This window comes from Actinia tenebrosa, unplaced genomic scaffold, assembly GCF_029948245.1.
Source record: "Actinia tenebrosa isolate PJP-AT-01 unplaced genomic scaffold, QUT_ActTen_1.0 PGA_scaffold1__47_contigs__length_23844297, whole genome shotgun sequence".
Taxonomy (NCBI): domain Eukaryota; kingdom Metazoa; phylum Cnidaria; class Anthozoa; order Actiniaria; family Actiniidae; genus Actinia; species Actinia tenebrosa.
In genome coordinates this window covers 22,438,893-22,452,217 of record NW_028292578.1, presented here as the reverse complement: position 1 = coordinate 22,452,217, position 13,325 = coordinate 22,438,893, and the positions used below count along the sequence as shown (strand labels likewise).

At 38.0% G+C, this 13,325-nt stretch overlaps 1 protein-coding gene across 3 annotated transcripts in view; it reads left to right on the top strand.

Moving 5' to 3' along the window:
- The window catches only part of LOC116294953 (voltage-dependent calcium channel type A subunit alpha-1), a 39,939-nt gene extending 28,301 nt beyond the window's left edge, over positions 1-11,638 (top strand). For 2 of the 3 annotated variants that reach the window (XM_089032620.1, XM_089032621.1), the window contains exons 29-44: positions 176-340; positions 416-523; positions 905-988; positions 2,046-2,174; positions 2,260-2,325; positions 3,096-3,199; positions 3,620-3,773; positions 4,178-4,305; positions 4,450-4,546; positions 4,917-5,022; positions 5,242-5,358; positions 5,505-5,611; positions 6,794-6,805; positions 7,210-7,290; positions 8,522-8,620; positions 8,925-11,638. In XM_089032620.1, coding sequence (XP_088888746.1) covers positions 176-340; positions 416-523; positions 905-988; positions 2,046-2,174; positions 2,260-2,325; positions 3,096-3,199; positions 3,620-3,773; positions 4,178-4,305; positions 4,450-4,546; positions 4,917-5,022; positions 5,242-5,358; positions 5,505-5,611; positions 6,794-6,805; positions 7,210-7,290; positions 8,522-8,620; positions 8,925-9,284 — 1,917 coding nt within the window. In that variant the 3' untranslated portion in view covers positions 9,285-11,638. The remainder of the gene's footprint in view (positions 1-175; positions 341-415; positions 524-904; positions 989-2,045; positions 2,175-2,259; positions 2,326-3,095; positions 3,200-3,619; positions 3,774-4,177; positions 4,306-4,449; positions 4,547-4,916; positions 5,023-5,241; positions 5,359-5,504; positions 5,612-6,793; positions 6,806-7,209; positions 7,291-8,521; positions 8,621-8,924) is intronic. The other variant, XM_089032622.1, reaches the window with a different exon arrangement.
- Positions 11,639-13,325: the final 1,687 nt, after the last annotated feature.

Sequence of the window (13,325 nt, the reverse complement as noted above, 5' to 3'; positions counted from 1 at the left end):
TTGTCAGGTCTCTCCTTCGATTCAAGATTTTTTCCGGTTTTTCTCCCTCCGAAAAACCCAACACAATAAATCCCAAGGGATCGAGCCCACGTCAATGCCCTTTGATGTTCCAAAAATACTGCCAAAACCTTCTCCAGAAGAGAATGCAATCCCTTTATGTTGACTGTTTTTGCAGAGAGATTGTTTACATTTTGCAATGGTGGCAAAACCAAGCGAAAGATTTATGCCTGAAGACCCTAATACCCTCCAATACAGAGTGTGGAAGATAGTTGACTCTAGACCATTCGAGTACTTCATCATGACACTGATTGCACTCAACACTCTTATCCTGATGATGAAGGTATGACCACGTTATCTGTTCACGTGTCTACGGTTTACAATATCTTATTGATTAATTCTATCTGTTTTCTTCTAGTTTGACAACGAGCCACCGATATATCGCTTCTACTTGAACTTATTCAACAGTATATTTACCTTTATGTTCACGGCAGAGGCGATCCTCAAACTAATTGCATTCAGAACGGTGAGTACTGGCTTAATCGCGTGTCAGTCACGTGAGTACGTCACGTGTTAGTTGACGTCACGTGAGCAATAGCACGGTTTTCGTATGAGTGGGAAACGATAAGGCAACGTAGCCATACCGTAACGACATACCGTAACTTTCAAATGGCACAGTTACAGCATGTCGTACCATGTCACACCATGTCGTACCGTGTACGTTGTTGGCAGGTAACGTGTGAATTTGTCACGTGATTACTATGTTAATTAAGTACACCACGAGGCAGTTTGAGTCTAAGATAACCACGTGATAAGGTCCCGTTCATGTACGAATCATAATGGTAAAAGGTTAGTATCAAGTGGCAAAAGGTTTGTTTGACAAAACTGAATTGTGATTTGATTTCAGAATTACTTCCGTGACAGTTGGAATGTGTTTGACTTCGTGGTGGTGCTGGGAAGTCTGCTCGACTTTACTTTGGACAAAGTCATGGTAAGCGTGCAAAAATACCCTATACCTGCCCTCTCCCCCCCCAAAAAAAGTACATTGAATCTATACAATGATGATTACTATGGATGATGATCGATGATGATGACTACTGATGATAATGATGATAATAACTACTGATGATGATGATGTCGATCATGATGATGACTACTGATGATGATGATGTCGATCATGATGATGACTACTGATAATGATGATATCGATCATGATGATGACTACTGATGATGATGATGTCGATCATGATGATGACTACTGATGATGATGATGCCGATCATGATGATGACTACTGATGATGATGATGATGATAATAGTGACAGTGATGATGTTGATGATCATGATGATGACTACTGATGATGATGATGATAATAGTGACAGTGATGATGTTGATGATGATCATGATGATGACTACTGATGATGATGATGTCGATCATGATGATGACTACTGATGATGATGATGATGATAATAGTGACAGTGATGATGTTGATGATGATCATGATGATGACTACTGATGATGATGATGTCGATCATGATGATGACTACTGATGATGTTGATGATGATCATGATGATGACTACTGATGATGATGATGATGATAATAGTGACAGTGATGATGTTGATGATGATGACTACTGAATGATGATGATGATGAATAGTGACGCTGATGATGTTGATGATGATGACTACTGATGATGATAATAGTGACAGTGATGATGTTGATGATGATGACTACTGAATGATGATGATGATGATAGTGACGGTGATGATGTTGATGATGATGACTACTGATGATGATAATAGTGACAGTGATGATGTTGATGATGATGATGACTACTGATGATAATGGTGATAATCATGATCATGTTAATAATGATGATCAATGACGATGACTATGGATGTTGATGATGACAATGATAGATGATTATGATTAAGGATAATTGATGATGACGATGATAATGATAGGTGATGATAACAATAATAGATGATTATGCGCGATACATATCATTAATGTATATAATATCGCCATTTCCTTTCCACACTTCAGAGAGACGACGAAAAGCTTCCATTCGACCCCAGTCTCTTCAGGCTTTTCCGTGCTGCTCGTTTGATCAAACTGTTACGTCAGGGGTACACTATCAGAATTCTACTTTGGACTTTCCTACAGTCTTTCAAGGTAATCCACTTGTTTCGCTTCTCGGAATCTCCTTCTCCCTCTTTTTATTTCCTCGTTATTTATCGATATGTTATTCTTGTTTCAGGCGTTGCCATATGTCGGCATGTTGATTGGGCTTCTCTTCTTCATATACGCTGTGATTGGAATGCAGGTCAGTATAAGACTAACAGGCCATACATGACATTAGTTAGGGTATGTGCATAGCAACTCTTTCGTTGGGCTTCCTTTGGCATAGACCGTGTGGGACTGTGGACAAAAAAGCCAGCTTTTCATTATTTTCTTTCCTTACACAGAAAGTTCAAAGTTAGAGAGATGCCGGCTTCTACTGTTTTTCCATTTCAGACCATGTGTCATTCCCTTGATAATAAGATTCTTTGTTTGAGTAGCACAACCGTTAAACAAAGAAATTATACTCTTGATAAAGAGCTAGTTTCTTGCTGCACAAATTTTCTCATTTTCCCCTTCAGCAGCAGATATATTTTACTTAATACGTGTGTGTGTATGAACAGGAGTGAACAAAAAAAAAAAAAGAAAACCAGTTTCTCCAGAATAGTCCCCTTCACAGTCAGTTCACTGCGCCGTCTTGAAAGGTACCCATGCCTTTGCATCGAAGCGAGACGAACGGTGAGCTTGCAATGATAGAGACCTCTTTTTAACACATTTCACAATTATTCACATGTCTCTATCATTGCAAGCTCACCGTTCGTCTCGCTTTGATGCAAAGGCACGGCTATGTTTCAAGATGGCGCAGGGAACTGTGAAGGGGACTATTCGTCAATATTTTGTTATGTAGCATCAAAAACGTGATTTGTGAATTTGATTTAAAATGTGTTTGGATGGCCTTGTTTAATGCAGTTCCACTGTAATCGTCCACCAATGACTATCGTAAGACCTGCTACTCATTTGAGTTCTTTTGTTTAGCTGTTTGGTCAAATCGGACTCGAAGCTTCTGATGACCCTTGGGGCCAGATCAATCCAGATAATAACTTCCAGTCGTTCACTCAAGCAATTCAAGTCTTATTCAGGTTCGTTACATTATTTCATCATTACTTCGCGCGCGCGTGTTGTGTGCAGTTCTAAAGCACGGGGGGATTGACAGAACACGAGGGAAGTGTTAGGAGAAGCACGACGCGTAGCGTATAACTCCACACTGCACAGCAAGCAAGTTTCTTTCACAAAATCCAAATTACAAAAACCGTTATTTTAGATAGCAATGACGCAACTGAAAGTGCGCGCACATGCTTTGTGCTCTCATATAGTACGCGCTCCCAACCAATCAGAACGCGAGATTCATAACAGTTATTTTATAATCACTCTCAAACATTGGACCTTTTCAGTTTCCCCCATTTCAAACCATTGTCATACATTTTGTTTGCTCTTGTATATTATACATGAAACGTTCAAAAGGTTTCGAAGTTTTTCAAAATACATTTGATATATTTCAGGTCAGCCACGGGCGAGAATTGGCACGTCATTATGTTAGCATGTGCGAGTGGAGCAGAATGCGACGAGAAAGCCGGCAAACCAGAGGACGAAAAGTGTGGCACAGACGTTACCTATGTCTACTTTATTTCTTTCATCTTTTTCTGTTCTTTCTTGGTGAGTCTGTTGACTTCTGTTGATGATGATAATGACTGATTATGAATATGACAATGACTGATGATGATGATGATAATACTGAACTAATGATGATGGTGATGGTGACGATGATGAATGATGGTTTTGGTGGCGAAAATGATAACAGTGATGGTGATGGCGATGGTGATGGTAATGGTGATGATGATGACGATGGTGAAGATGATGATGATGATAATAATGACTGATGGTGATTGTGATGGTAATAGTGGTGATGATGATGGTGGTGATGATGATGGTGGTGATGATAGACGGTAGTGATGATTGAAGATGAGGATGATAAATTGACAGCAAAATTACTCATTTCGAATGCTTCTCACAGGCAACTGTATAACGCACATTGATCTAATCATGATATATTCTTGCAGCTGTTAAACTTGTTCGTAGCCGTCATCATGGACAACTTTGAATACCTTACTCGTGATGAGTCGATCCTTGGTCCACATCATCTGGACGAGTTCGTCAGGGTGTGGTCAGAATATGACCCAGGAGCCACGTAAGTCAACCATCTTGCTCTTTGAACAAATTTCTTCCACCTCCCCTCTCTAATAACGACCGGCCCCTTAACGAAAATTGTTGTCATAAGGATAACCTGAGATCGTTTTTCGATTGATGGTCTGATTTGATTGGTTGATTTTAGTGGTCGAATCAAGCACACAGAGGTTTGTCAACTACTGCGGCAGATGTCGCCTCCTGTGGGAATCGGCAAAAAATGTCCTAAGATCGTGGCTTACAAGGCAAGTATCGTGAGTGTTCTTGATTCTAAACCGGTGCAAGCACAGCTCATCACAGTGTCCTCCATTATTGATTGTCCAATTTCTGGTTGTCAGTTTGAACAGTTTTTGTCAAAGAGTAATAATAGATTGTATTTATATAGCGCTCATATACACATGCATGACCAAAGCGCTTTACAACTCACCGTGGTATACCTTTTCATAGAACACGGTTTTTGTGTATCGTATATCTCCGTCATATATCTTCATATCCGTATATCTCTTTAAACAATTTTTGTCATAGGGCACTGAGCATGGTATATCTTTTTTATAATCCACGATTTTCGTCATGTTATGATCGGTTTATAACTTCATTTGTTGTTGATCTTTTCAGCGTCTGATTAAGATGAACATGCCTTTACATGCTGATAACACAGTCAGTTTTACTGCTACTCTATTCGCACTCGTACGAACGTCACTCAAGATTATGACTGAAAAAAGTAAGTATAAAAACCGGCATAGGAATTGCCGCCATGTTGGGGGATGTTGGGTCCACCAGCTTGGAGGCGATAGAATAAAAGAATAAAAAGACATGGAGGCCATGTTGGCGCACACGACAAGAGAAGCTAACGAGAATTATTTTGCTAACGGTCCACCATCATGGCGGCGATGATGTTAAATTTACTCTTCTAAGCTAATGAGAGATTTTTTTCCCGTAGATAATTTAAGAGAGAATGACAAAGAACTTCGTGCGATGTTAAAGCGAGTTTGGCCAAAACTAACCAAGAAAACCTTAGACAAAGTTGTTCCTAAACCACCCGGTATTATTAACAATGGTAAGTAAAAACAATGTGGAAAATGATGTATTTCTGATTATCATAAAGTCACGTGACGCATTCAGACTTACATCACGTGATGCGATTCTAAAGCCAATCTGCGCGCGTTAGCTCTGTATTTGACTTTTTTGTCGTTTTCACACCAGCCAATAAGGACAACAGCCAACAACCGATGACCGTCGGTAAAATCTACTGTGCTAAACTGATTTATGAAAATTATAAATTCCTCAAGAAGAAGGGACAACCACCAGGGGTAAGTTACAGGGGGAGGTCTGGGGGAATTTTGTCGCGTTTTGCTGTCGTTTACTTTCACAGAAGGATTTTACAAAACTGTACAAGACGACGATGGATACTCTCAATTATTCCACGTTTTCTTTTTGTGTCTCTACTTTACTGACGCCGCTTTGACGCTCTTTGTGTCTGTTCGTTTCTTCGTACAATTTTCTCTAAACAGCTTTAAAATTCAAACTAAACTGCATCCATTACTAACAAACTAAACCTATAATATATCTATATTAATGATCAGTACCAATAACTCATTGTTTATTTAAATGCATCTATCTTCGAGACGTGGGTTAAAAGATTCCAACAAAAATAAACATGTTATAAACAAGTTTAAAAGAGGGTAATTTGAAGTGGTCAAGCACAAGTAGTTAAATCAACTTTAAAACACATAAAATCTTACTACTCTGGATTCAGCATATCTTAAATATTTTGAGTTTTTGATATTTTTAAACGGGTTTTAACTTTTAAAAACCATATCATAAAGCATTTTAAACTTAAATTACCAAGACAGACTCACTAAATACTATTTTGGAAATTATATATGTTTTGGTATCAAATGTGAGAAAACCACCCGTCTGACTAAATTCGAACTCCGATCCTTTGACAAGTATCATAAAAAGCCCGCGAAAATTTATTCTGAGGCACTTGAATGCGAGGCTTTAGAGAAAATCTATTGTTCAGATGAACGAAAAGCATTTTGTAATATAGGTGGTTTTTACATATTTGACAGAATTATGATATTACCGCAAAATCTACTAAACACATACTTTAGCTTAAATAGCTAAATAGCTTAATAGTCGTATTAGTATATGTAATAGGACTCCATGCTGTCCAATTAAGAAATAATTGGACGAGGAAAATTCCGAGGACTGACAAAATTGGATGAGACCGTAGGCCGAGTCCAATTTGGTAGTCAGAGGAATTTTTCGAGTCTAATTATTTTTTGATTGGGGAGCATGAAATCCCGTTACCTATTAATTATATAGCTGCCTAATTAATCCCATATCAACAAGACCTGTCCAATTAAGAAAATAATTGGACAGTTACCTATATGGGATTAATGAAAAGCTGTATAATTATGATAATAATATTATTTCTCTGAATACTAACTTATGAGTAATTTTTTCCTCCATTGCTTGGCGAATTCAAGGATCTCGGACCGGTAAGAAGCTTTTAAATACTTATAAATATATTAATCATAATTAATAATGAAGTGTTCAAATGACGGGCAGGAGTTGATGACGTCATATCAGGACTTTTACCTTTCTCGAGGTTGCGCGCGCATCCAAACTCGGTCGGAATAAACTTTCTCATGATCTCCTGCCTTCCAGGGCGTTTAAAAAAATTAAGCGTTATCATTGGTCGCATTTGTCATGTGATATTTGAGCAGCCTTGTCATTCTTAATGCGCATGCTCGACAATGGCTATCAAAGAGTTCCTAGGGTTTGGACGCATGCGCAAACATGTCGTAAGGCTTAGGCTGATACGATGAAAAATCCAAACATTCTACCAAGGTATCAAAAACAAACAACGAGAATTAAGCGTTGAGTTGGTTTTGTTTTGCAGCAAGCACCTTTGTTAGGACGCGTTGTTGGAAGCCAAATGTTCCAACAAATGAGGAAGCAACAGGACGATGAAGAGGGAGAGGTAGATGACTAAAAAGTCACTTGGGTGGCTCATTAAACATTTGAATAGATACCCTACTCTTATATATATATCTATATATATTTATATATACTCAAGATTTGATTTAAAGTCAGGTTACCATATTTGAATAGCAATTTACAGCCAATATTGGCTATTAATTGTTGTCCCATTTCAGACCACATGTCATTCCCTTGAGTATTATTTCTATGTCCATCTATCTCTTAAAAAGACACGTTAATATGGATGAGACTCAATGCTATGCATTTTCAAGGGAAAGACATGTGGTCTGGAATGGTAAAACAGTAAAATCTAAAACCTTATATAAACAATATTCTAAAAGAATAGTTTTAATGTTAAGTTTAAAAAAATATTTCTAAAATATCTAAACGGATTTAAAACTTAAAGCTTTAACATAAAACCATCACACGCAATTGTATATGCTTGTATATACACTGTCATTTCATTGGCTCTCGTCGCGCATGCTCAGTATCGTCTGTCACCGTTTCTTCTCTCTCCTTGTTATTTGTCTTCTCTATTGTCGTATGTTCTCTGTTTTTCAATACTTTTTCATCGTGATTATCAACGTTAGGTTCACCGAAGTTCCACGAGCTCTACGAGGAAACGGACCATAATCTTCATGTAACTGAATACGACTTTCGTGTCACCATTTCGTGCAGTGGATCACGCAAAGATTGCAGCGCTAATCTTGAAAATTGCCAAGGTTTTTGTCATCAGCTCAAAGTTGACATGCCACAAAACGATAGCGCGATAGTGCTGCTCGGCAAGGAATCGTACCTTACAATTTGTAACGTTACTCGAACGCAACTGCGCTTTTAGTACGCCTTCAAGAAAAAAGCGGCACGCAATTTACTCGCAACACGCTTTCTCAGCCTGCCATTGGCTCTGTGCGTTATTGTTTCTGTTCGCAAAAAAAAATAAGGAAAATTGTCACGCAATGCACCTGCATCACCGTCACGCAACACAATCACCAGAGGGACCCATATTTTTTATTTTCTGATGCCCGGGATTAAAAAAAGCGCACATTCGTATTATGAAAATGACTGGCGATTCGTTTTTCCGTGGCAATAGGACAGGAGTCTCCTACCTTAAGCTAAGAGACGTACCCTCTCTTTCGAGGTCGAAACCACTCCTACCCGGAGCAAGGGAGTTCCTTTTTCCCCTTAAATCTCTCGTCATTCACTAATAAGTAGTATTTGTGTGATTATTGCAGCAAATTCACATGCAGGATATCACGGCGTCCATACCAGATGGACCCGTAATGTACCGTACACCATCAACACAGGGAGTCAACCAACAAGGAATGCCACAGGTAATTATGATTGACAACTAGATTGGACTGTTAAGTTACATATGCGCATGCGCGCGTTCTTGTGTTTGTGGGGGTTGGATCAGGGGGAGTGTGGTTTTCGATGACAACTCGCCTAGCAACTCGCAATTTCAATTCCTTATCTTGCCATTTTGTTATCTATATCTTTGTCTGTAGAATAGGTTTGAACCAGTGTAAGAGTCAACATAGCGGCGATGACGTCTTATCCTATCAAAACGACAAAAACAACGCTTCAAACGAAAAGCATGCGAATGATAACTAACTTGATGTTGTTTCATTATTTTAGGAATATATGGGTCGCCAAAGATACAACGCACAGCAAACACCACCAACTCGTCAGTCAACAACATCCCTCAACGATGGCCGGGGACCCGCTGTTACTACTGCTATCGTCTCCCGTACACCGCAGAGACGACAGTTGCCTCAACCACCAATGCAGCCGGGACCGGGACAATATCGTACAGGTTCACAACTATCTCTTACGGGAAAAGGACTAGGAATGCCGGATAACCGGGGAGATAGCGTACTGGAAAACGGTTATCAGCCGAATATGAATCAACATATAGCGATGGCGATTCGAAGTGGTCAAAGCCCTTATGCTATATACGGACTAGAAGATACGGGGGAGGATGACGATTGGTGCTAGTATAAACAATAATTGAAAATTAAAATTTTGGAGCTTTCCTCTTCTGGAAGAAAAAATCATGTTTTGTGTCTTCACACGTGGTGACTACGACCATGCATTAATCTCGCTGGTGCGTGCGAGATTCATAACAAGTGGTAAAGAAGAGAAGTTATGACTCAAAGACAACATAAACAAATATCGTTAACTTGTTACAAATTGAGAGAACAAGTAAGATAAAATTTTCTACTGGAAAACTTCCACATTGGTCGTGAAACCAATAAAATATTCAGTGATTTGGACGTTAAAAGCATATAATGTACCTTCAAGAGCTCTTCTACGTCAATCAATATATTGTAAACGTCATCATCACCATGGCAACGCTTTTGGAATGAGTTACTTTCACTGGCTTGGGACTCGATGCTCAAAAGGAGAGATCTATGGCTTGTGTGATCAAGAGTTTGCCAATGTTTTATTTTATAGTGAACAGGTAATTGAAGTGTTAACAGCGCTTATTTGGAGATGATTGATTTGATTGGTCGCTGAGAGAACCGAGAATTGATTCACATCATCAACTTATGGCGGGAAAATTGTAAGGAACTTTGGTGGCAATTCTCAAAGTATCATATTCATTGAAGGCAGCATTACGAAGAAAAATAGGATGCGACCAAAAATCATCAAATTTGACTGTTTTTTAATCAAATATTGCACAAAAGTAGATTTTTAGAATTCGCTCTCAAGAATTTTGGAGACATTTCCACAATCAACCATTGAATGAGTTTCGCATGACATTTAAATGCAAAATGAGTTACATAACAAATGTGATAAAATAATGTTGCTTTTTTTTATTATTCCATATAGCATTATTAATATTATTATTAGATTTTAATGAAACTATTAACAAAAATAATTATGAAAGCATTCAGTTCTCTGCACAAGAAACTGCATTGCAGTTTTTAAAACATTCATTGGAGTGTAGTGTGTTCGCGGTATTTGCCTGTCCACTGTACAATTAAGGCAACTCACTCCTCTCCTTAAGCAAAAGCAAAAAGGCATTGACTCACTACTATTATCGATATAAAGCACCAAACACCAGGATAGACAAGGTTAACTAACTAACTATTGAACATTATTTCCAGAATACGTGCTCTTAAAATTCTCTCTCAGTACAGTACCCAGAGTCCTTATCGTGCTTGCATTCCTCGCGTTGCATCTAGGGTAAGGCCTGGAAACTTCTTTTTGTTAATATACCATTAGATAGGATGGTGTTTTATCAAGCACAGAAAAATTAATAATAATTCGAAAAATACATTTATTCGACCAATTTCGTTGTTACATAGTTTTGCAAAAATATTTATAAAATTATCATAATATAATATTTGCTTGAAAATTATCGGTAAATAGCTTTTAAACCATTTTTATTCAAGATATAACTTCTTTTGAGGCAGACCAAAGCTGCATGCCTATCCTCAACTCTAATTTATTCAAGAAAGTTGCTGGTCACACAGATATCGTTCTTGACTTTAATCGTAATTTCATTCATTTTCTTTTCTTTTCTTTAAATTTTTGCTGTTATTTCGTTTGGGTAATACCACTATTCATGATTTTCTTGAACGACTTGGCAAAACTATTTATTCGCTCTCAACATTATATTTTTATTATTGAGCTAGAGTCTGGGTTCGAATATCGACCGCAAAGCATCATGGTATTTTGTCATGAATAAGCCTTTTCATAGTTTAAGAATCGATTCCACTGCGCATGCGATTTTATCCCGAATTTCTCACCTTCTTTTGTCTAAACCTTCTTTTGTTCTTAATTAAACAAAAGAAGGTGAGAAATTCGGGATAAAATCGCATGCGCAGTGGAATCGATTCTTAAACTATGAAAAGGCTTATAAAAGAATGATCAAACAATCCAAAAAGCTTTGCGGTCGCAATTTCAAACCCTACCTAATTCTATTTATTCCCTAATGAAAATTTTGCCCAATAAGCCTCGCTTTTGTATTTCGCTAAACAGTGAACTCAAATGCAATAACAGCAATTTATTTTCCAAGATTCAAATCCTGTTATTTCCTTCGGATTCACTACTAATGCCTGATATTTTCTATAGAATTCGTATACAGTAACAATTTATTTGAAGTATTTTAGGCTAATTATGTCATTAATTCCATTCAGTACCAAGTACGTCTATTTATATCGCACAAGTAATTCAAGAATAGCGTCCGCTCGCTCGCTTGCTCGCTCTTCATCCTTCTATGTACATATGTTTCAGACTCTTTATGCCTTACAAACCGTAAGATTAATTATTATTGACCTACTCTTTGATTTTGAGTTCGTTTTCACACAAAAGAATAAAATTGCTAATTCGAAAGAAGTAAACATGTTTCCATTCATCTTTTCGGTTCAAGTTTTTGTTTGTGTTCGATGGCAGGGGCGAATCCAGGGGTGGTACAAGGGGTGACTAGTCACCCCCCCCCCCCCTTTGCTCAAAAAATTAATTTCTCAGTATATCGTTAGTAACAGTAACCCCCCTTTTCCTCGAACTCCTGGTAAAACCTTTGTAATAGTCAACTCCTCCCCTTCTTAAATTCCTGGATCCGCCTCTGGATGTAGTTGCCGTCGTCCTTGTTATTCTCGAGGGTGGTGATGGAGTTGGGAGGTGCAGGGATCGTGAAGAATGTTCCTGATTCAGTGAAATGGATTGGATAAGCGTGTAGGACTATGAATGTACCTGAAATGGATTGGATGGTCGGATACATATGTTATTTACCGGCCAGGAGTGCCGGATAGGGAAAAACTGTGCCCGAGGTCATACCGGACCGCGAGCGCGGGCAGATCGATACTGACAAAATAACGCCCGCTCAAACAGCCAATCAGAACGCACGATTTTTTAGGATACCGGACCGGAAAAAAATAAATGTATATATTATCCGAAATGGCGGGAAAGACAAGAAAGAAACAAAAAATATATAGATGGAAGTATGCCGGATAAGAGAACGACTTAATGTCAAAATTCCCGACATGATTCTCTGTCAAATACAGCCGTATAAATTATTTCTTTGATCGGGCACAAAAGATATTTGAATGTGACTCAGTTTGTTACGTATTATGTCGCGACTGATCTGACGGTAAAGTAGATAACAACCACATCCATACTTTCGATGAACATTCCAGTTCCCAGGGACAAACGGGTTAAAACTTTAAGAGAAAAAGTGCAACCAAAAGCAATCAAATTCCATAATTTATTCAGCGCGATAGACACTAGTAAAAGTGAAATTCAATTCAGTTTCAGAAAGGTTTTTTAGCTTCTGCCATTTGTAACTCATCATTTATCAAAGCGTAGGAAACCCAAATTTGTATTTTATTGGAAGTATAAAATTTGCTTCAAGTCCTTCAAAAATCCTGCGACGGTCCTTTCTCGGAATACACAGACTGGGCCTTCTGTGACTTGCTGTGGGATAGTTTAGGGAGAAGTTTGAATGCAGCAGTGTTCATAATCATGGGGGGTAGAAAGAGCCCTTTGTGGTCAGAGAACTGGAATTTCCTGTATCCGTGTTTAGTTCGTTGACCTTTTCCCTTTTCGGTTTCCGTCATCACACACGAGGCCGTTTAACAGTTGTTTTTAATTTTTAACTTTACAAATTTGAATTAAAATTACCTTAAAGCTACTGAAAAATTTATCTTATTTTTTAAATAATGAAAATGTTATTTTCACGCATTCCTTTGCACAAAACGAACTTCATTTTTTAAGGCTATTATAATTATTCCAGGAAAAACCTTGCAGAACTTAAAGTTAATTGAAATTTCTATTTTTTGTCTTGTTTTTGTAAGGATTGTTTGAAAAATTGCATTCAAATTAAATCTATTTATGTTTTTCACTAAAATAAATGAAATTCGTGCTTAATTTTGCAGAATTTAATATTCGGGGTTATTCGGAAGGAACTCGGAACTTTACGACTAAGTTCGGAACCATCCGAAAGGAAGCTTGTCGTGTACCATATATGGAAGTCGTCAGCGTGTATTTTTGATGCGTCAGGTTTTTGGCGCGCTGACGGCAGGCACGTGA